This window comes from Oncorhynchus gorbuscha, linkage group LG08, assembly GCF_021184085.1.
Source record: "Oncorhynchus gorbuscha isolate QuinsamMale2020 ecotype Even-year linkage group LG08, OgorEven_v1.0, whole genome shotgun sequence".
In the NCBI taxonomy this organism is placed as follows: domain Eukaryota; kingdom Metazoa; phylum Chordata; class Actinopteri; order Salmoniformes; family Salmonidae; genus Oncorhynchus; species Oncorhynchus gorbuscha.
This window is the reverse complement of record NC_060180.1, coordinates 50057457-50082162: the sequence shown is the minus strand read 5'-3', so window position 1 is coordinate 50082162 and position 24706 is coordinate 50057457. Positions and strand designations below refer to the sequence as shown.

Here is a 24706-nt window from a genome sequence, read left to right as displayed (position 1 = left end):
ACTCTACCCGACACACACACACACACACTCTACCCGACACACACACACACAAATGCTGTCCTCTGTCTTCCACCATCATTCTGGGCTAATTGAAGCCTTGGGCTGGTCTTCCATCCTGGCCTGGGCCTGGGCTGGCCTCCTAGGGGGGCGAACGACTACAACAGACTACTGTAACTACACCAGGACCAGGTAAGCTTGCAGGGTCCTTGTTCCTCGCACGACACAAATGGGCTACTCCAAAAACGAGGCGGGAGGGAAGGGAGAGCCTCCAGAAATAGATGTATGTCGTCCGTCTGTTTGTTTACCGTCGTCGGACTGGGCTGATGATTGAATATTGAGACTAGTAGTGCGTCTGAGATTGAAATGAAAGGGAATGGTTGGCTGGATGAAAACTCTGCAATGAAATACAGTAACATTATAACATATGATGTAGGAATGTAGGAATCAAGGAATGAGCCCACAACAACCTAGATTAACAGTTTCTATCTTCTTCTGCAGTTTTGTACTGTACAGTTGTAAGAGAGATATACATTTTGTTCACTTAAGAGAGAGAATTTGAAAGGCACTCAGACAGAGTAAATGATCCTACGTCTGAGACAGTCACGAGATTGGTCAGGGGAAAAGAAAAACAGAGAGTACCAGACATGTCATGTGATCTACCGTCTCCTTTCTGCAGGACAAGCCACACACACACACACACACACACACACACACACACACACACACACACACACACACACACACACACACACACACACACACACACACACACACACACACACACACACACACACACACACACACACACACACACACACACACACACACACACACACACACACACACACACACAAACTACCCTTTCCTGGGTAAACTCAGACACGTTTGGCTCAGTCGACCTCCAGCTGATTTAACTATGTGCTTTTCTCTCTGTGAGCTTTGGCGCACCTTGCAAATTCCTGGGATTTTACTGTCTCTGCAGTAATCCCATTCAGCACCCAGCACAGCACCAGACTCGCTCCAAGACTGTCCATATTGTATCGTCAGACAAGCAGAGTCAGGGACCATTCAAAGACTCATTGTTTGAATCAAGATTTTATAATGGAAATTGTATGCCTAAGGATGACATTATTGTTGGTGATGATGATGATGATGATGGTACTGACTGACAGCAGTAGTCCTTAGTAGGCTCGGATGTTTACATACACCTTAGTCAAATACATTTAAACTCAGTTTTCACAATTCCTGACATTTAATCCTAGTACAAATTCTTGACGTACTTTTTGGAGAAATGTCAGTCCGTATTGCCCAGCGACAGCCCCGAAACCTGAAGGATCTGGTGAAGGTCAGTATGGAGGAGTGGGCCAAAATCCGTGCTGCAGTGTGTGCAAACCTGGTCAAGAACTACAGGAAACGTATGATCTCTTTAATTGCAAACAAAGGTTTCTGTGCCAAATATTATGTTCTGCTTTTAAATCAAATACTTATGTCATGCAATAAAATGCTAATAAATTACTTAAAAACCATACTATGTGATTTTCTGGATTTTTGTTTTAGATTCCGTCTCTCACAGTTGAAGTGTACCTATGATAAAAAATTACAGCTTTGTAAGTCGGAAAACCTACAAAATCGGCAGTGTATCAAATACTTGTTCTCCCCACTGTATGTAAACTGGTGTAACTGACTTCAACTGTAGGTAGGATTAAAGTGATCAGGGAACATGATCGATAATAGACAGTAGCAGCAGAATGTAGTCATTTGATTAGCTATTTAGCAGTCTTGTTTAGCAGTCAGGGCTTGGGGGGGAGAAGCTGTTCAGGGTCCTGTTGGTTCCAGACTCGGTGCACTGGTAGCAGAGAGAACAGTCTATGGCTTGGGTGGCTGGAGTCTTTGACAGTTTTTTGGGCCTTCCATAACACATCTGATAACACCTGGTATAGAAGTCCTGGATGGCAGGGAGCATGGCCCCAGTGATGTACTTGGCCGTACTCACTACTCTCTGTAGCGCCTTGCGGTCAGGGGCCTTGCAGTTGCCATACCAAGCTGTGATGCAGCCAGTCAAGGTGATGTCAATGGGGCAGCTGTATATATTTTTGAGGATCTGAGGGCCCATGTCAAATCTTTTCATCCTCCTGAGGCGGAAGAGGTGCTGTCGTGCCTCTTTCCAGCTGTGTGGGTGTGTGTGGATCTTGTTAATTCCTTAGTGATGTGGACACTGAGGAACTTCGAGCTCTCGACCCGCTCCACTACAGCCCCATCGATGTATATGGGGGCGTGCTCACCCCTTTGTGTCCTGTAGTCCACGATTAGCTCATTTGTTTTGCTGACAATGAGGGAGAGGTTGTTGTCCTGGCACAACACTGACAGTGTAAGGGGTTTCGTCCTCCTCCTTCTGACGAAGAGGAGTAGTATGAAGGATCGGAGGACCAAAACGCAGTGTGGTAAGTGTTCATGTTTTTGAATGAATAACGAACACTGAACAAAACAATAAACGTGATGTAAATCAAACCGAAACAGTCCCGTGTGGCACAGACACTAACACAGAAAATAAACACCCACAACTCAAAAGTGAAACCAGGCTACCTAAGTATGATTCTCCATCAGGGACAACGATTGACAGCTGCCTCTGATTGAGAACAATACTAGGCCGAACACAGAAATCCCAAATTATAGAAAAACAAACATAGACAACCCACCCAACTCACGCCCTGACCATACTAAAACAAAGGCATAACAAAGGAACTAAGGTCAGAACGTGACAGACAGGTCTCTGACCTCCTCTCTATAGGCTGGCTCATCATCAACAGTGATCAGTCCTAAGACCGCTGTGTCATCAGCAAACTTGACGATGGTGTTGGAGTTGTGCGTGGCCACGCAGTCGTAGGTGAACAGGGAGTACAGCAGAGGACTCAGCACACACACTTGAGGGGCTCCCGTGTTGATGATCAGTGTGGCGGATGTGTTGTTTCTTACCCTCACCGCCTGGAGGCGGCTCGTCAGGAAGTCCAAAATCCCAGTTGCAGAGGGAGGTGTTCAGTCTCAAGGTCTTGAGCTTGGTGGGGACTATGGCGTTGAATGCTGAGCTGTAGTCAATGAACAGCATTCTTATATTGGTTCCTTTTTTTCTTACATCATTCCTTTTGGTCAGGTGGGTGAGGGCAGTGTGGAGTGCAATTGAGATTGCGTCATCTGTGGATCTGTTGGGGCGGTATGCGAATTGGAGTGGGCCCAGGGTGTCTGGGATGATGGTGTTGATGATGTGAGCCATGACCAGCCTTTCATAGCATTTCATGGCTATGGATGTGTGCTACGGGGCAATAGGTGTGCTACGGGGCGATAGTCATTAGGCAAGTTTGTATTACAGACCGGGTCTGGGATAGGTTGAAAATGTCAGTGAAAATACTTCCCAGCTGGTCAGTGCATGCTTTGAGTACGTGTGCTGGTGTTCCGTCTAGCCCCGTGGCATTGCGAATGTTAACCTGTTTAAAGGCCTTACTCACATCAGCTACGCATAGCGAAATTTCACAGTCGTCCGGAACGGCTGGTGCTCTCATGGATGGTTCAGTGTTGCATGCCTTGAGGCGAGCATTGAAGGCATTTAGCTTGTCTGGTAGGCTCGCGTCACTAGGCAGCTCATGGCTGGGATTCCCTTTGCAATACTTGATAGTTTGCAAGCTTGGCCACATCTGTAGGGCGTCAGAGCCAGCGTAGTAGGATTCAATCTTATTCCTGTGTTGACGCTTTGCTCATTTGATGACTCGTCAGAGATCATAGCGGGATTTCTTATAAGCGTTGAAAGCTGCAACTTTATCTCAGAGCAGATGTTGCCTGTAATCCATGGCTTCTGGTTGGTGTACGTACTGTCACTCTGGTGATGACGTCATCAATGTACTTATTATTGAAGCCAGTGACTGACGTGGTACACTCCTCAATGTTAATGGATGAATCCAGGAACATATTCTATTCTGTGGTAGCGAAACAGTCCTGTAGCATCCACTTCATTGGACCACTTCCGTATTGATCACGTCACTGGTACTTCCTGTTAGAGTTTTGCGTGTCAGAAAGAAGCAGGGGGATAGAGTTATGGTCTGATTTTACAAAGGGAGGGTATAGGGAGGGCCTTGTATGCATTTTTGTATGTGGCATAAAGTTGATCTAGAGTTTTGTCACCTATTGTTGCATAGCACAAATGCTGGTAAAAATGAGGAAAAATGGATTTCAGTTTACCCGCATTACATTACCGGCCACGAGAAACGCCACCTCTGAATGAGCATTTTCTTGTTTGCTTATGGCCCTATACAGCTCGTTGACTGGGGTCTTAGTGCCAGCATCGTTTGTTGTGGTAAATAGACAGTAACTCAGGCAAACAAAAACCTGAGAATTCCTTAGCATTAGAGATTGTGCAGCAGCTGTTGTTAACAAAGAGACACAACCCTCCTCCTTTCGTCTTACATAAGTCTGCCGTCCGGTCTTGACGATGCATAGAAAAATCAGTGAGATGTACAGTGGGGCAAAAAAGTATTTAGTCAGCCACCAATTGTGCAAGTTCTCCCACTTAAAAAGATGAGAGAAGCCTGTAATTTTAATCATAGGTACACTTCAACTATGACAGACAATATCCAGAAAATCACATTGTAGGATTTTTAATGAATTTATTTGCAAATTATGGTGGAAAATAAGTATTTGGTCAATAACAAAAGTTTATCTCAATACTTTGTTATATACCCTTTGTTGGCAATGACAGAGGTCAAACGTTTTCTGTAAGTCTTCACAAGGTTTTCACACACTGTTGCTAGTATTTTGGCCCATTCCTCCATGCAGATCTCCTCTAGAGCAGTGATGTTTTGGGGCTGTTGTTGGGCAACACGGACGTTCAACTCCCTCCAAAGATTTTCTATGGGGTTGAGATCTGGAGACTGGCTAGGCCACTCCAGGACCTTGAAATGCTTCTTATGAAGCCACTCCTTCGTTGCCCGGGCGGTGTGTTTGGGATCATTGTCATGCTGAAAGACCCAGCCACGTTTCATCTTCAATGACCTTGCTGATAGAAGGAGGTTTTCACTCAAAATCTCACGATACATGGCCCCATTCATTCTTTCCTTTACACGGATCAGTCGTCCTGGTCCTATGCAGAAAAACTGCCCCAAAGCATGATGTTTCCACTCCCATGCTTCACAGTAGGTATGGTGTTCTTTGGATGCAACTCAGCATTCTTTGTCCTCCAAACACAGCGAGTTGAGTTTTTATCAAAAAGTTAGATTTTGGTTTCATCTGACCATATGACATTCTCCCAATCTTCTTCTGGATCATCCAAATGCTCTCTAGCAAACTTCAGATGGGCCTGGACATGTACTGGCTTAAGCAGGGGGACATGTCTGGCACTGCAGGATTTGAGTCCCTGGTGGCGTAGTGCGTTACTGATGGTAGTCTTTGTTAATTTGGTCCCAGCTCTCTGCATGTCATTCACTAGGTCCCCCCGTGTGGTTCTGGGATTTTTGCTCACCGTTCTTGTGATACTTTTGACCCCACGGGGTGAGATCTTGCGTGGAGCCCCAGATCGAGGGAGATTATCAGTGGTCTTGTATGTCTTCCATTTCCTAATAATTGCTCCCACAGTTGATTTCTTCAAACCAAGCTGCTTACCTATTGCAGATTCAGTCTTCCCAGCCTGGTGCAGGTCTACAATTTTGTTTCTGGTGTCCTTTGACAGCTCTTTGTTCTTGGCCATAGTGGAGTTTGGAGTGTGACTGTTTGAGGTTGTGGACAGGTATCTTTTATACTGATAACAATTCCAAACAGGTGCCATTAATACAGGTAACGAGTGGAGGACAGAGGAGCCTCTTAAAGAAGAAGTTACAGGTCTGTGAGAGCCAGAAATCTTGCTTGTTTGTAGGTGACCAAATACTTATTTTCCCCCATAATTTGCAAATAAATTCATTAAAAATCCTACAATGTGATTTTCTGGATGTTCTTTTCTCATTTTGTCTGTCATAGTTGAAGTGTACCTATGATTAAAATTACAGGCCTCTCTCATCTTTTTAAGTGGGAGAACTTGCACAATTGGTGGCTGACTAAATACTTTTTTTGCCCCACTGTATATCCATGTCCTTGTTCAGCCACGTCTCTGAGTAACATAGGATGACAGTTTTTCAGGTCCCATTGGAAGAATAGTCTTGAACGGACATCATCCAGCTTGTTCTCCAGTGATTGCACGTTGCCAATAGAACTGAGGGCAATGGAATTATATTTGCTCGCCGACGTAGACTTATCAGGATGCCGGCTTGCCTGCCTCTGTTTCTCCACCGCTTCCCCTTTTAGTCCTGAGGAATAGGGCCTGGTCCAGAGTAAGCAGAACATCCAGAGCTGCCGACTCATTGAAGTATACATTTTCATCCAAATTTAGGTTAGTGATTGCTGTTCTGATGTCCAGAAGCTGTTTTCAACCATGGGAAATGATGGTGGAGACATTGGCTTTCTCCCAATCAACAAGGATGCTGCCTTTTGATGCACTCAGTCATGTAAAATACATAGATTAGGGCCAAATGAATTTAATTCAATTGACTGATTTCCTTATATGAACTGTAACTCGGTAAAATCGTTGAAATTAGTGCATGTTGCGTTTATAGTTTTGTTCAGTATACAATGCTGTATTCACTAATTTGATATATATATATTCCTGTTTGATATGCATTTATACAATACATGACCAAAAGTATGTGGACACCTGCTCGTCGAACATCTCATTTCAAAATCATGGACATTAATATGGAGTTGGTAACCCCTTTGCTGCTATAACAGCCTCCACTCTTTTAGGAAGGTTTTCTATTAGATGTTGGGACATTGCTGCGGGGACTTGCTTCCATTCAGCCACAAGAGCATTAGTGAGGTTGGTCACTGATGTTGGGCGATTAGGCCTGGCTCACAGTCGGCGTTCCAATTCATCCCAAAGGTATTCGATGGAGTTGTGGTCAGGGCTCTATGCAGTTCTTCCACACAGATTTCGACAAACCATTTCTTTAAGGACCTCGCTTTGTGCACAGGTCATTGTCATGCTGAAACATGAAAGGGCCTTCCTCAAACTGTTACCACAAAGTTGGAAGCACAGAATCGTCTGGAATGTCATTGTATGCTGTAGATTTAAGATTTCCCTTCACTGAAACGATGTGACCTAGCTCGAATCATGAAAAACAGCCCCATACCATTATTCCCTCCAACCACCAAACTTTACAGTTGGCATTCGGGCAGGTAGTGTTCTCCTGGCATCCCCCAAACTCAGATTTGTCCGTTGGACTGCCAGATGGTGAAGTGTGAGTCATCACTCCAGAGAACGTGTTTCCACTGCTCCAGAGTTCAATGGCGGCAAGCTTTACACCACTTCAGCTTGGCATTGCGCATGGTGATCTTAGGCTTGCATTTCATGAAGCTCCCAACGAACAGTTCTTGAGCTGACGTTGCTTCCAGTGGCAGTTTGGAACTAATGTGTGTTGAATCCGAGGACAGATGATTTTTATGCACAACGTGCTTCAGCCTCCCACTTCGCGGCTGAGCCGTTGTTGCTCCTCCTCTACGTTTCCACTTCACAATACTAGCACTTACAGTTGACCGGGGCAGCTCTAGCAGGGCAGAAATTTGACGAACTGACTTGTTGGAAAAATGGCATCCTATGATGGTGCCATGTTGAAAGTCACTGAGCTTTTCGGTAAGGCCATTCTACTGTCAATGTTTGTCCATGGAGATTGCATGGTTGTGTCCTTGAATTTATACACCTGTCAGCAATGGGTGTGGCTGAAATAGCCGAATCCACTAATTTGAAGGGGCTCCCACATACTTTTGTATACATAGGGTATAATTATCTTGGACATGTTATCCTGATCATCAGGGTAATTTATGCACGGGCATGATAGTTGTATAAACTAATCACAATGTAAGCCTACTCATAGAAAAACGCTTCAGCTCTAATGCAATATTAGCTTCACAGTAAAACACCACTATTCTGGATATTAATCATTCTTAAACAATCAGTAAAATATCTTATTGAATCATTTCAAAAATGTTTATCCTGTATCATGCATGCAAGGCTTCTTGTCTATCCACATCGATGGAGCTGCACACCAAGCAACATGCGAGAGGAGGACGCTAATACTGTAGGATAACTATTCTGGTCGGTGTCAACTTTATTCATGAACAGGCACTGTGGAGATCGATTCTGTTGCTTGTTAAGCTGTTATTTATATTCGATATATCTCAATTTTGGGATAGTTGTTCACTGAATTGCACTAGTTGATCATGCTGCTGCAGTGGCTACAATGTAAACAAATGTCTCCTGCTTGGTGCAATGCATTGTCAAGTGACGTTGCCTTCAAATCCTGTCCCAAAGGGCAGTTACCTACTGTTAAAGTGCTGCATACTAAGGTAATGTGCCTTTGGAGGCAGGTAGGCAGCATGCAGCTGCCTTTGGATTGGGACACATCCATTAAGTGCAAAAAGAGTTAAGATATCAGAAATGGTCAGGAGCCCATTAGATGGCTGCTATCCACTGTATCTTCTAACAGTTGCTAGTAGTGGTTCCAGTAGGAAATGGGGGCAATTCTGCTGTAGGCCTTGTGCTCTAAAAACCATAGCCGGAATCATCCAAATCGTTTTAAAACGGTGGAAAATTGCCTGGGATTATAGGATTTGACAGACTATTGTGGTTGGCTGACATTGCTTCTGAAAGTGGGGTATGTTAAACACATGTACAGCAATATCCTGTGTCGGTAAAAAAAAGCACATTCTTCACACACCATCTTTATTGAGTGGCTGGCTGCGGGACTACATTCCACCGGTAAGCCTCTAACAGCATACTTCCCATGCCCAATGCTCTCCTCCTGCTCTTTGCAGACTATTTGCAGGTGCTTGAGAGACCCCCTTCCAAAAAAAAAACACTCAGACTGGGTAAAGAGGAGGAAAATCAGCACTTTTCTTCAGAATATGAAACAAGCGTTTGGCATTCCACTGCACTGTGCTCTGCTGTATATGGTCTGCAAACTTTTGGTGTGAGGCCACATCTTGTTCGCCATGTTTGTTATTCTCACGGTGTAAGTTCAGTTTGTGGTTGTTGATCCACAACACTAGTTCCTCATAGTCCAATTTGGAAGTTCTGGAAGCTTGGGTAGAACCTGCCAGGTGTCAAAGCAAACGCCTTCTTTCCAAGAAGCACACTTACTGTACAATACAGTGCCTTGCGAAAGTATTCGGCCCCCTTGAACTTTGCGACCTTTTGCCACATTTCAGGCTTCAAACATAAAGATATAAAACTGTATTTTTTCTGTGAAGAATCAACAACAAGTGGGACACAATCAAAAGACCTGAGACTGGGACGGAGATTTGTCTTCCAACAAGACAATGATCCAAAACATAAAGCAAAATCTACAATGGAATGGTTCAGAAATAAACATATCCAGGTGTTAGAATGGCCAAGTCAAAGTCCAGACCTGAATCCAATCGAGAATCTGTGGAAAGAACTGAAAACTGCTGTTCACAATTGCTCTCCATCCAACCTCACTGAGCTCGAGCTGTTTTGCAAGGAGGAATGGGAAAAAATTTCAGTCTCTCGATGTGCAAAACTGATAGAGACATACCCCAAGCGACTTACAGCTGTAATCGCAGCAAAGTATTAACTTAAGGGGGCTGAATAATTTTGCACACCCAATTATTCAGTTTTGGATTTGTTAAAAAAGTTTGAAATATCCAATAAATGTCATTCCACTTCATGATTGTGTCCCACTTGTTGTTGATTCTTCACAAAAAATACAGTTTTATATCTTTATGTTTGAAGCCTGAAATGTGGCAAAAGGTCGCAAAGTTCAAGGGGGCCGAATACTTTCGCAAGGCACTGTACATACCATTCGATCATCGCTGCGTTGTGTTGTCAGGACAAGCTACATTCCCTGCAGTCTGGAGCTGGACTCACTCCCTATCTCTCTTTCCACTGGAGACCTTTCTCATCCCATGACTCGCCAATATATTTTGTCATTGTACTCTTCCTGGACACACAGACACCGAGCCTGGAAACTTGGTCAAAAGCATCTATATTTGGCCCTACCATTGATGCATGAAAAGTGCATTATGAAATATTGGTGCACACTTACATGTTGAACGTGCCCTTAAAAAGGGTGGCACCTGCCATGGCCATTGTGCACTACTTAGCACAGTCTGAAGGCCTCTTCTTTGTTCCTGTAGCCATTGTCACACATTGCAAAAATTAAAGAAATGTTGGGACTTTGTCCACTTATTTCCAACGAATAAACACTTGTGCATGTGTGATATAGGACAAAAATAAACACCCCCCAAATGATTAAGTTGGTCACCGATCAGGGTTTTAAAGTGCCCTTTATTGATGTGTAATGTTGTTATTGTAGTTGCAATAAAAACAACAGCAATTTGGTAGCATATCAAATATATTGCTGTGTTGCTATGAAAAACATATCCTAGATAATAATTGTTGTAATAATAAGGCTTCTCTGTACAGTTGTTTCCGAGTGGCCTAAAGAAACTAACAACCTGGTAACTTTACTAGCATATCCAAACATTTGGGGCCACAGGTGCCATCCCACTGGCCACACACTGGTTGAATCAACTTTGTTTCCACATCATTACAATGAAATCATGCTGAACCAACATGAAATAGACATTGAATTGAAGTGCCCAACTGAATCCGATTTGTATCTCTAACTTTGGAATGCTTTGGGCTATCAACTCAGTTCCAACTGCATCTGAAACAACAGACTGTCCACTTGGTATAAACATTAACTGGAAGCTAAATATGTATTTACATTTTTTTATTATTAGGGGTTAATCCTCTTCCACTGAGGTTGATTTAGCCACTTTTTATTTGTCTTTCAGGCAAGTGTTCTAGCAATTTCCTTGGCATAAGGTTTTTTATTCTTGTTAAAACTGGTATTCTATGAAGTTCACATAAAATACTGAAATCAAGACTCCTTAGAACAGCATCAAACATCTTATATTTTGTTATGTTCATCCAATTTAAGTTTGAATAGATTTCGTAAAACTAAAATAAAGCTAGTTATTGTGGTGGCATACCTAAAGAGAAAATCCCAAACAATCTGTTTCAGAATAATGAGTCATTCAATCACATCTTTACTCTTCTACATTTGCACACAATGTACATATTTTTTTCTATTTTTCTTTTGTGTTATTGACTGTACATTTGTTTATGTGTAACTGTGTTTTTCTTTTTTTAAAGGTGATTTTTTTTTTATCGGGTGGATTGTTTCCTATTTAGATTGCTTATTTGATTAATTATTTGTACACAAACCACTCTTAAGGAAGTTTTTTCAAAACATATCAGAGTGGAAATTAAAGTAATCCCTCCAATCCCTCACTTAGGCAACTCAGAGGGGGTGTGACTTTGCAGTGGATGGCTGTATATATTGAGACGTTAAATCCAAAGGGGCTTCATTTGTATGAAATGCAGAGTTAAATTCAGGACAATACGCACCAAGACCCTTCTGATATCATCACCATGGAGACATGTTTTCGCAGACTTTGGATGACAGTTGTTCTGGCATCGATTATGCGGAGATCATTCGCAGTAGGACCGGTTATCCGGTGCGAACCATGTGATGCTGGAGCCCGGATACTGTGCAAGCCGTTGCCCAAGGACTGCGCGGAGAGAGTTCGCGAACCGGGCTGCGGGTGCTGCACGACTTGCGCGCTGGCCTTTGGAAAGCCGTGCGGAGTGTACACCGGGAGATGTGGCTCCGGAATGACATGCCAGCATCAACCCGGCGAGACGAAACCTCTCCAAGCTCTGCTGGAAGGACGAGGGCAGTGTGCAAACGCGATTATTAAAAGACCTGTTGCCACTTTAATCAATGAGAGACAAGGTAAATGCCAAGATGATGACGCAGTTTGGAAAGTTTTTTAAAGAATGCTTTGCCAACTGAATATTACATTATTATGATGACGTGAGCTGTAAAAAGATCGATAATTGTTTTGCTTGTCATCTGAAACATCTTGATGTAAAGCAGCCTAAAATATAATTTATCACCTTGAGCTATCCGGGAAGGATAACGCCAGTCTGCGCGAAATATGTCCAATATGTACACAATTGGATTGCCAAACAATTATACTGTGTAACCCATTATCTGGTTGATATTGACCTTGTAATGTAACTGTATCACTGCTGTTTATGCTATTATAATTGTCACTTTGTGGAATTGTAAAACTGTGACAAGGTTTCGTGGAGATTATTGATGGGATGAGTCTTATTTGACAGATATCAATATTTATTTCAACCATCTATATTGTGGTTTCTAATTGTAAATCAAAACTGCTTTTCAATGTTGTAATCTTTAAAGGATATCAAACTCTCATCTCTACCCTCCTTTCTTCATCAGTAATGAATGTGCAACTACACTGAACAAAATTAGAAATGCAACATTTAATGTGTTGGTCCCATGTTTCATGAGTTGAAATAAAAGATAACAGAAATGTTCCATATTCACAAAAAGCTTATCTCTCTCAAATTTTGTGCACAAATTTGTTATGTCCCTGTTCGTGAGCATGTCTCCTTTTCCAATATAATCCATCCACCTAAAAGGCCACTCTAAAATGTGCAGTTTTATCACACAACACAATGCCACAGATGTCTCAAGTTTTGAGGAAGGCTGCAAGTGGTAGGCTGGCTGTAGGAATGTCCACCAGAGCTGTTGCCAGAGAATTGAATGTTCATTTCTCTACCATAAGCCGCCTCCCCGTGATGGTGGTGGGGTTATGGTATGGGCAGGCATAAACTATGGAAAACAAAAACAAGTTAATTTTATCGATGGCAATTTGAATGCACAGAAATACTGTCACGAGGTCATGAGGCCCATTGTGAGGCTGTTTTCATTTTTTATACAAAACATTTTCTTAAGGTATCTGTGAACTACAAATGCATATCTGTATTCCCAGTCATGTTTAATCCATAGATTAGGGCTTAATGAATTTATTTCAATTGACTGATTTCCTGTAACTCACTAAAATATTTTAAATGGTTGCGTTTCTGTTTATATTTTTGTTCAGTATATTATTAGCTTGGATGAACATCAAGGGATTGTCAAAAAACATTTGAACCAGCACATCTAGACCATTCACATGATTCTTGTGATCCACCCACACGATCCATTACAATTATTATATATGAATAATTTACTGTATGTTTTCTTCAGCCCTTGGTGGGCTAAACAAAATACAAACATTTGAATAAAAAAAGTATTAAGTATTGGGAATGCTTCCAAATGTGCCACAGCATAAACTCACAAACAAAACAATCCCCCCTCTCTGTTTTTGGCAGAAAATGATGGTGGTATTCAGGAGGAGAGGCGAAACACCACCGCCCCAGTGCTCCAAGCCTCCTTCAGCACCAGCAGACCTCCTGTAGGCTCCCCCAGAATCCCCCATCACCCCCCTCTCCTCCACCCCGTCAAGGCAGAGGTCATCCGCAGGGAGCAGCTGAAGAAGGCCCAGAGTTACAAGATGGAGCAAGGCCCTGGAGCTCTCAGCACAGACCAACAGAACTTTTCCCTGGAATCCAAGCAGGACCCAGAGTATGTAAGTGCCAGGTCCACTGTTGTCCTTTCTAGGAACAGTCTGTTAGTGAATGTTCTCCTCCTCTTCCTTCTTTGCTCTGTGTTGTGTTTTCATCCTCATTTGCTCAGTGTGTTGGTGTTTTTCTCCCCCTTCCTCATCCTTTCTCTCTTTCTTCCCCCTCTCCTCTGAGTTTTGGTGTTTTTCTCCCCCTTCCTCATCCTTTCTCTCTCTTTCTTCCCCCTCTCCTCTGTGTGTTGGTGTTTTTCTCCCCTTCCTCATCCTTTCTCTCTCTTTCTTCCCCCTCTCCTCTGTGTGTTGGTGTTTTTCTCCCCTTCCTCATCCTTTCTCTCTTTCTTCCCCCTCTCCTCTGTGTGTTGGTGTTTTTCTCCCCCTTCCTCATCCTTTCTCTCTCTTTCTTCCCCCTCCTCTGTGTTGGTGTTTTTCTCCCCCTTCCTCATCCTTTCTCTCTCTTTCTTCCCCCTCTCCTCTGTGTGTTGGTGTTTTTCTCCCCTTCCTCATCCTTTCTCTCTCTTTCTTCCCCCTCTCCTCTGTGTGTTGGTGTTTTTCTCCCCTTCCTCATCCTTTCTCTCTCTTTCTTCCCCCTCTCCTCTGTGTGTTGGTGTTTTTCTCCCCCTTCCTCATCCTTTCTCTCTCTTTCTTCCCCCTCTCCTCTGTGTGTTGGTGTTTTTCTCCCCCTTCCTCATCCTTTCTCTCTCTTTCTTCCCCCTCTCCTCTGTGTGTTGGTGTTTTTCTCCCCCTTCCTCATCCTTTCTCTCTCTTTCTTCCCCCTCTCCTCAGTGTTTTGGTGTTTTTCTCCATCCGTCTGCAAGTGATGAAATGTTCTGGTTATGGTTGCTGACTGCTGGCTGTGGCGCATTGGTGGTGGTGGGAGATTGGCGTGGCGCAAATTTGGACATGGTAGCTCTGCCTCTGCAGCTGACCTCGAGTCAGGCTGTTTCGCCGCAAGGCATCCGCGTGCCGCCCGGGGGCACGGAGGGGAGCAATGGCGGGCTGGAGGGGAGCGCCGAGCCTCAGAACAAGCTGATGATGGATTGGGCCTCTGCGTGTGCCTGTTTGGACCCTCCCTCCTCTTTCTATTTTTGATTCTGCCTTTGACTCGGCGGCAGGAGAACAAGTGCAGCACGAGGAATGAGCTTTGCTTTGATCAGCGACTGGAGCTGGACTTGAGGACGAGACCTGTCGGGCTCCTTTCTAGGGCCTCTTTGATTGCGCGGTTATCCCCTGGCCTATCCCTTTGTGTAAAGTATTAGAGTTTTTAAGCGGCTTACAGCAAAGCGTAAGCCCTCGCAAGGTGGTCAGATGAATTAATTTCCTATTAGTTGCCTCTTTTTTTCTTATCCCTAGTACCACCAGTGTTTGTGTACTACTGAAGGGTAGTGCTGTAGGCTACAGATGGAGCTTGGTGTTGCCTTGTACCAATGATCACATCCCTGTCTATGTTCCTAGAGCACTTTGATTGAATTACAGTACCAAGTAAGCACACTGCACTGTTGGGGTTTGTGTTAGCACACTGTTTGAATTGGATAGAGTAACTCCATTAGATAACTAGTTTTGGTATTTTATTAGGATTCCCATTAGCTGTTGCAAAAACAGCAGCTACTCTTCCTGGGGTCCACACAAAACATGACATAATACAGAAGATTAATAGAAAATGGCTCAAGGACAGAACTACATAAAACATTTTTTTACAAAAGGCACAAGTAGCCTACATATTAATACATACACACAAATTATCTAGGTCAAATAGGGGAGAGGCGTTGTGCCGTGAGGTGTTGCTTTATCTGTTTTCTGAAACCAGGTTTACTGTTCACTTGAGCAATATGAGATGGAGCGGAGTTACATGCAGTAATGGCTCTATAATTATCTGACATAATGACATAATTATCTGAGCTGTAGTGGGCAGAGTGCTTTGGAAGGAGTAATATGGGTCATTATAGTCTGGGCTTGTGTCGTCTTGTGTGTTTAGGGTCCCTGTCGTAGAGAGATGGAGAGTATCCTCAATGGACTGAAGATCACAGACATCCTCAACCCCAGAGGCTTCCGCATCCCAAACTGTGACAAGAAGGGCTTCTACAAGAAAAAACAGGTATGGACATCATACAAACACACTGTAGGAAAAACTGTGCAATTTTATGAGTCAGCCACCCCAGGCTACTTCGCATTACTGAATGTGTTACAATCATGCTTTCACCAAGGAAGACCAGCCCCGATACCAGACCCCACCTATTTGAACAGTGTTACAAAGGCCAGGACAATCACGCCCATTAGAACATCGTAACTACCATCATTTCTGATCATCTTGCCACTTAGTCTTTCTTCATCAATGAAGACTCCAAAATCAGTGACTGACTCATCATGCATACATGCATATCTAGAGCGGATCCATTCCTCTAGCACTGCTGCAGTCGTCTTTCACTAGTTATTAGAGTCTCATCACTGCTCAGCCACACCAGTTGGGGTATACCATAGAGACAGATGGTTGGCGCTATAGACCTGGAACCACAGACCCCTAAACCACAGCAAGCGCCCTGCACGGCTCGAAAGACGGCCATTTAACGCGAACCCTCCCAGGGAGACAGACGTCAAGGTGGCCGCCGCCACTCGCCACTGCCCGTCGCTCGCTCCCCATAATTGTCCGACTTTTGAAAAAGCAGTGCAGAAAATAGAAGCTTCAGCCATTTCCCACATTTGCGTGGTCCTGGTCCGCCCACAATCTGTTTATAATAAACGAGTGTCCCTGACGCATTCATATGGAGGCACTTAGTCCACTAGCGCCATCATGGCATCCACCAAAAGCAAAGCAACATTTATATTACACACCACTGCACTGAGACTCATACCTAAAGGATGTGCCTCCATTTGACAGTCATCTCGTAACCAGCTTTACCAAAATGGCAGACTCATTGTCTTTGTTTATTTAAAATGTACGTAGGTGTTTTCTCAGAGATGGCAGGCAGGGAGTGAGTGGCAGACATTCCCATGAGTCTCAGACCCAACATTTCTTATTAACTATAAATGTATACATAGTTTGAAGGATTAAGTAACTTATTTCTGAACTTATTTTGTGCATAATGTTGCTGCTACCGTCTCTTATGATGGAAAAGAACTTCAAGACATCAGAACAGCGATTACTCACCTCGAACTGGAAGAAGCTTTATCCTTTAACGAGTCCTACGCGAAGGATATACTGCTTTCCCGGGAACAGACTCAAATCCCGTCATTTGCATAAAGAAAAGATGGAGAAAAAGGGGGGCGGTGGTTGGGCTGCCTTCTGAGAATTCGTAGGCTAGCAAGTAATCTCCCACTGCCATCCGTTCTATTGGCCAACGTGCAATCATTGGAAAATAAAATCAATGACCTAGGACCAAGATTTTTCTACCAACGAGACATTAAAAACTGTAATACATTACGTTTCCCCAAGTCGTGGCTGAACGGCAGAACAGAGAAGCTACGTCTGGTAAGACGAGTGTCTATTTGTCAATTCGGGGTGGCAGGGTAGTCTAGTGGTTAGAGCGTTGGACTAGGAACCGCAAGGTTGCAAGTTCAAACCCCTGAGTTGACAAGGTACTAATCTGTTGTTCTGCCCCTGAACAGGCAGTTAACCCACTGTTCCTAGGCTGTCATTGAAAATAAGAATTTGTTCTTAACTGACTTGCCTTGTTAAATAAAGATAAAAATTAAGAATAACAGCTGGTGTGCAATGTCTAATATTAAAGAAGTATTGAGGTATTGCTCACCTGAGGTAGAGCACCTTATGATAAGCTGTAGACCACAATATCTACCAAGAGAGTTCTCAACTATATTATTCGTAGCCGTACTTACCACCACAATCTGATGCTGACACTAAGACTACACTCAACCAACTCTATAAGGTCATAAGTAAACAAGAAAATGCTCATCCAGAAGCAGCGCTCCTAGTGTCCGGGGACTTTAATGCAGGCAAACTTAAATCCATTTTACCTCATTACCTCACTACCAGCATGTCACATGTGCAACCTGAGGGAAAAAGCTCGAGACCACATTTACTCCACACACAGAGATGCATACAAAGTTCTCCCCCGTCCTCCATTTGGCAAATCCGACCATAATTCTATAGTCTTGATTCCTGCTTACAAGCAAAAACTAAAGCAGGAAGTAACAGTGATTCGCTCAATACGGAAGTGGTCAGATGATGCAGATGCAACGATACAGGACTGTTTTGCTAGCACAGACTGCAGAATGTTGCCCTTTAAACAGGGCAACATTCACAAAGACACAAGATTACCAGGATGTGTACTAAAACCATGCATGGACCAACTGGCAAGTGTCTTCACTGACATTTTCCTGACAGTTAAGGCAGTTAACCCACTGTTCCTAAGCCGTCATTGAAAATAAGATTTTGTTCTTAAGAGAGTCATAGTTAATCCAGCCCTTCATTGAGTTCCTTCGCTTTGGCACCAGGAATTGGATTCCTTCGCCTTCGCATCAGGACCACAGTCGTCGGCACAACAGAGGGGAGAGTGCACGCTGCGGTCGGCTATCTTCACGTGGACACCCGGTCAAGTCACGCGAGCGGTGTCTAACGAATCTCTGACTAGCCTAGTTAAATAAAGGTAAACATTTTTAAAAATCACATAGCTAAGGATCCTTGGGACTAAACACCTCCCTCTGCAACTGGATCCTGGACTTCCTGACGGGCCACCCCCAGGTGGTAAGGGTAGGTCTGCCATGCTGATCCTCAACACTGGGGCCCCTCAGAGGTGTGTACTTAGTCCCCTCCTGTACTCCCTGTTCACCCACGCTGTGTGGACAAACACGACTCCAACACCATAATTAAGTTTGCTGACGACACAACAATGGCCTAATCACCGACAATGATGAGACAGCCTATAGGGAGGAGGTCAAAGACTTGGCAGTGTGGTGCCAGGGAAACAACCTCTTCCTCAATGTGAGCAAGAGAAAGGAACTGATTGTAGACTACAGGAAAAGGCAGGCTGAACAGGCCCCCAGTAACATCGACTGGGCTGTAGTGGAGCTGGTTGAGAGTTTCAAGTTCCTTGGTGTCCACATCACCAATGAACTATCATGGTCCAAACTCACCAAGACAGTCGTGAAGAGGGCCCGACAACCCCTTTTCCCCCTCAGGAGACTGAAAAGATTTGGCATGGGTCCCCAGATCCTCAAAAAGTTCTACAGCTGCACCATCGTGAGCATCCTGACCGATTGCATCACCGCCTGGTATGGCAACTGCTTGGCATCTGACTGTAACGAGCAACGGAGGGTACATCACTGAGGAGAAGCCTCCTGCCATCCAGGACCTATATAATAGGCCAAGTCATAGACTGTTTTCTCAGCTACCGCATGACAAGCGGTACCGGTGCGCCACGTCTAAGACCAAAAGGCTCCTTAACTGCTTCTACCCCCACGCCATAAGACTGATGAACAATTAATCAAATGGCCACCGAACTATTTACATTGACGCCCCACCCCTCCTCCATTTGTTTTGTACTCTGCTGCTATTCGCTATTTATTATCTATGTATAGTCCCTCAACCCCTACCTACATGTACAAATTACCTTGACTAACCTGTATCCCTGCAAATTGACTCGCTACCGGTACCCCCTGTATATAGCCTCGTTATTGTTATTTTATTGTCTTACGTTATAATATATTTTGCGTAGTTTATTTGGTAAATATTTTCTTAACTCTTCTTGAACTGCACTGTTGTTTAAGGGCTTGTAAAGTAAGCATTTCACGGTAAGGTCAACACTTGTATTCGGCACATGACAAATAAAGTTGGATTTGAGTTTACGTGCATCCTTTGAAGTTAGATGACGGAAATGGCAAAGTGATTATGATTAAAGCAGCTTTTAAATGCATTTTTTTCTGGATTTTGTCTTCTTCTTATTACTTTTATTAGATTCCAAGCTACTGTTTAGTGGAGTCATTCTTTGACTCCAAGTCCATCTGTTGAATTACTCTGCCTCAAAAATATATCTTTTTTTACCTTTATTTAACTAGGCAAGTCAGTTAAGAACAAATTCTTATTTTCAATGCTGGCCTAGCAACAGTTGATTAACTGTCTTGTTCGGTGGCAGAGCAACAGATTTTTACCTTGTCAGCTCAGGGATTCAATCTTGCAACCCTTCGGTTACTAGTCTGCTCTAAACGCTCCAAGCCCTAGGCTACCTGCCGCTCTGTAGTACCCATAAAAAATATGACCCCACCTCTCAGCATGTGGAGTTGACTAAAATGATATTACTCAATGGTTTGTATAGATTAAATGATCATAAAACATATTTGTTAAAATATGAGAAATTAAATGATATAACGGGGGTCAATATTAGGTTTAAGATGCAGTAGATATGATTTAGTCATTTTTTGACTAAACAGTCCAATACATACACTTTACTGTACCCTATCACTTTTACAGGGGTGAGATTATTTTATGGTCTCTGGGGTCAGATACCAAGACAAATTTAATATCAAACAGAGAAAGGGTTGACTTCCATTCTGATCTACTCTTTTACAGAGTGATGCTGTTTGTTCTCCTTTCTTTCAAATGAATTCCTGCATGTTTTACTAGAGAGGACTCTGACCTTCAGTAAAATTGGCAGTAAAATAACAGCACTTGTGTTGCTCCAGAGACTCTGTAAGTCATGTGTAGTACCCATAATTTGGAGCTGTGGGGTATAATCAGCAACAGATGACTTGTACTGGCCACCGGCTCACTGAAAATAGATCTTGGGTCTCAGTTGTTCACAAATGGGCCTAAGCAAATATTTGACCAGGTTTCTGTTTACCTTAAAGCTCTCTATATGTGTGTGGAACTGGAGGTAGACCTTAAAAGCAGCTGAAAATACCACCAGCGTGCGTCCCATGGCCAAGTCTCCCCCGTTCCTCAGCACAAAATGGACGTTAATGTCCTTAACCATTTATTGTCCCACTTCCTTGCGTCCTTTTTTATTGCCATTGTGCTAGATCTGTAGTTCCCAAACTTTTTATAGTCCATCACCCCGTCAAACATTCAACCTCCAACTGCGTACCCCTTCTAGCACCATGGTCAGCGTGCTCCCAAATGTTTGTTTTTTTGCCTTCATTGTAAGCCTGCCACACACACACTATACAATACATTTATTAAACATAATAAGTGTGAGTTTGTCACAACCCGGCTTGTGGGAAGTGACAAAGAGCTTTTATAGGACCCGTGGCACAAATAATAATATAATAATAATCAATGGGGCGGCAGGGTAGCCTAGTGGTTAGAGCATTGGACTAGTAACCGAAAGGTTGCAAGTTCAAATCCTCGAGCTGACAAGGTACAAAATCTATCGTTCTGCCCCTGAACAGGCAGTTAACCCACTGTTCCTAGGCCGTCATTGAAAATAAGAATTTGTTCTTAACTGACTTGCCTAGTAAAATAACATTTAAAAAAATAATTTTGCTCTTTTTTAACCATCTTACATATAAAACCTTATTTGTTAATTGAAAGTGTTGAATAACTCACCACAGGTTAATGAGAAGGGTGTGCTTGAAAGGATGCTCATAACTCTGCAATGTTGGGTTGTATTTGAGAGTCTCAGTCTTAAATCATTTTCCACACAATCTCTGCCTGTATTTAGTTTTCATGCTAGTGAGGGCCGAGAATCCACTCTCACATAGGTATGTGGTTGCAAAGGGCATCAGTCTTAACATTGTGATTTGCCAAGGCAGGATACTCTGAGCGCAGCCCAATCCAGAAATCTGTCAGTGGCTTCTGATTAAATTACATTTTCACAGAACCGCTTGTTGCAATTTCAATGAGGCTCTCTTGTACAAATATCGGTAAATGGACTGGAGGCAGGGCATGAAAGGGATAATGAATCCAGTTGTTTGTGTCATTCATTTCAGGAAAGTACCTGCGTAATTGTGCACCCAACTCACTCGGGTGCTTTGCTATATCACATTTGACATTGTCCGTACGCTTGTGTTCATTTGCAAGAAATCACACAATGATGGAAAGATCGGTGTGTTTTCCTTGTTAACACAGACAGAGAAGAGCTCCAACTTCTTAATCCTAACCTTAATTTTGAGAGTTCCTGTAATCCTAGATTCAGATCGAGAAAAAACATCACCCAGACAGGCCAGTCGTGTGAGAACCTCGTCATCATGCAAGCAGCAGTTAGACAAGTGAAAATTATGGTCAATAATGAAAGCTTTAAGCTTGTCTCTCAATTTAAAAAAAAACATGTCAATACTTTGCCACTTGATAACCAGCGCATTTCTGTATGTTGTAAAAGCGTGACATGGTCGCTGCCCATATCATTGCATAGTGCACACAATACACGAGAGTTCAGGGACCTTGCTTTAACAAGGTTAAACATTTTCACTGTCGTGACAAAAAATGTCTTTCAAGCTGTCAGTCATTCCCTTGGCAGCAACAGCCTCTCGGTGGATGCTGCAGTGTACCCAAGTGGCATCAAGCGCAACTGCTTGCACGTGCGTTACCACTCCACCATGTCTCCCTGTCATGGCTTTTGCACCATCAGTACAGATACCAACACACCTTGACCACCAAAGTCCATTTGATGTCACAAAGCTGTCCAGTACTTTAAAAATATACTCTCCTGTTTTCCTGGTTTCCAGTGGATTGCAGAAGAGGATGTCTTCCTTAATTGACCCCCCATAAACGTAATTGACATATACCAGGAGCTGTGCCAGGCCCGCCACGTCTGTTGACTCATCCAGCTGTAATGCATAGAATTAATTGGCTTGTATGCGAAGCATAAAACATCTCCTGCCATGTCACTGATGTGTCATGAAACAGTGTTGTTTGATGAAGGTATTGTCTGTATAGTTTTTTTTGCCTTTTCCCCCAGCATTGTCCCAGCCATATCCACGGAAGAAGGAAGAATTAAGTCCTCCACAATAGTATGGGGCTTGCCTGTCCTAGCCACTCGGTAGCTCACCATAGACGCTTCTAGCCACTTCTTATTAATGGTATCTGTTGCTTTTATACACATCTTACTAAAAAGTTGTCGTAATTCTTGCTCAAAAACTCCTGTGGCTTATTTTTCAAATTGCCATGTTTTGTTTCTAAATGTCTGCGCAAAAGTGAAGGTTTCATCGAGTTGTGAGATAGTACTTTTGCACATATAACACACTGTGGCTGAGGAAAGGCACTACTCACAATATAAGTGAACCCCTCATTATATTTGCACCTCTTCGATGGCCCAATGTTCGGGGCAGTAGATCTTCACAACTGTCAGTGTCCAATGCTAGCTGGGCTAACAACAAATTTAGAATTACTTATGCTAGCTTTGAACATGCTCGTGGAAGCAGAAAAACTTGTGTCGTCGTCAGGTGCAGATGTAGTACTGCTAGTATTAGCAGTACTACCAGTACAGCTGGTATGTGTCTCGATGGACGCGGGCCTTACTAAACAGACTGTTAAAAATGTGAAGATTCTTTGGTATCTAAAAAAAAAAAAAGTTTTAAAAATGTGAATAACATTTTTATTTGTCGTACCACCCGACGGCATTGGGAATACCTGGAGATGATCTCCGGTGTCTATTTAATAGTCTACATCTTTTTCTAATATACTCTTTCCCTGTATGTCTCACTTTCTCACACAGTGCCGTCCATCCAAAGGCAGAAAGCGAGGGTTTTGCTGGTGTGCCGATAAGTATGGGCAGCCATTGCCAGGTTTCGACGGGAAGGAGAGAGGAGACGCTCAGTGCTACAACTCAGAGAGCCAATAAGAGAAGAGCAGCAAGAAAGAGCCAGAGAGAGAGAGAGAGAAATACACAGAGAAACTGAGGATATCGGGATTCAAAAATGATTCCAAAATGGCTGGGCCTGTACATGTGTTGACTGGCATTGATGACTCTTTGGCCCATGGGACCTTATGGAGGGCAGAGCAGGGGGAGTGGCTTGAGAAGAAGACAGGACTCATCCAATCACACTCCTTGTGTCCAGAAAACTCCCTCCTATGCTATGTGCTGCTCCTATGTACTGTAAACAGGGTGTGGGTGGATTCTCCATAGACTGAAAGGGCAGACCAGACTTGGTATATGTAACTCTAAGGACACATGAGACGTAATCATTCATTCCATAGCACAGGGCTAGCTTTGATGATTACAGACTTTGACGACAGAGGATCATATACAATACTTGTCTCGACCCTCAATGAGAGGCGTACACCAACGCACAGCTAGGTGGCACTATACCCATGTGTGTGCGTGTTTGTATGGCTGCATGATATGATTATATTTGTATGTGTGTGTGGTTCTGTATGTTTGATATGTTACTGTATGTATTTGTTTAAATGTGTGTGTTTGCGTGTGTTTGCGTGTACAATACAAGAGTGTCTCTTTTATCTATCCGTGTAACAGTATGCTGTGGGGTGCTGGTGTGCGACCACCCTGTGGCACAGTACAATGTCATACAATGCTTTCCCACTTTGTGCCGGAGGGTACATAACTCAGATTTTAGTCCATTCGGTATCTCTCTCTAGGATCACTGTCCTCTCCTCAGGACCCTTTAAGGGAGTTGACTATAAAGCTTGGATGTTGTTCTCACCTTTCCTTTGCAACTCATATACACTGTGTACCAAACTTTAGGAACACCTGCTCGTTCCATGATGTGGACTGACCAGGTGAATCCAGGTGAAAGCTACGAGCCGTTATTGATGTCACTTGATAAATCCACTTCCATCAGTGTAGATGAAGGGGAGCAGTCAAATGCTTACTTACTTGCCCTAACCAACAATACAGTTTAAAACAAATATGAATAAGAATAAGAAATAAAAGTAACAAGTAATAAAAGAGCAGCAGTAAAATAGCGATAGTGACACTATATACAGTGGGGTACTGGTACAGTGTCTGTGTCTATACAGTGTCTATGTGCGGGGACTGGTTTAGGTGAGGCAATAGCGTCTGCTAAATGACTTAAATGTAAATGTAAATGTGACTATGTGTAGATTATAACAACAGAGAGTAGCAGCGGTGTAAAAGGGAGGGCCAATGAAAATAGTCTGGGTGGCCATTTTATTATATATTCAGGAGTCTCATGGCTAGGGGGTAGAACCTGTTTAGAAGCCTCTTTGACAATTTTTAGGGCCTTTCTCTGACACCGCCTGGTATAGAGGTCC

At 43.3% G+C, this 24706-nt stretch overlaps 1 protein-coding gene across 1 annotated transcript; it reads left to right on the top strand.

Annotated features, from left to right (window-relative positions):
* Window positions 1–11439: 11439 nt before the first annotated feature.
* Window positions 11440–24134, top strand: LOC124040909 (insulin-like growth factor-binding protein 3). The gene is made up of 4 exons (XM_046358024.1): window positions 11440–11888; window positions 13340–13596; window positions 15563–15682; window positions 23190–24134. Exons 1-4 carry the CDS (start codon window positions 11525–11527, stop codon window positions 23313–23315), a joined length of 867 nt encoding a protein of 288 aa, XP_046213980.1. The 5' UTR covers window positions 11440–11524; the 3' UTR covers window positions 23316–24134.
* The last annotated feature ends 572 nt before the right edge of the window (window positions 24135–24706 follow it).

Excerpts from the sequence above, each read along its gene's own strand:
- LOC124040909 (XM_046358024.1), top strand. The coding sequence starts at position 11,525 with ATGGAGACATGTTTTCGCAGACTTTGGATGACAGTTGTTCTGGCATCG. Across the intron at positions 11,889-13,339 it reads TTTAATCAATGAGAGACAAG|AAAATGATGGTGGTATTCAG; the intron begins GTAAATGCCAAG and ends TGTTTTTGGCAG. Across the intron at positions 15,683-23,189 it reads GCTTCTACAAGAAAAAACAG|TGCCGTCCATCCAAAGGCAG; the intron begins GTATGGACATCA and ends TTTCTCACACAG.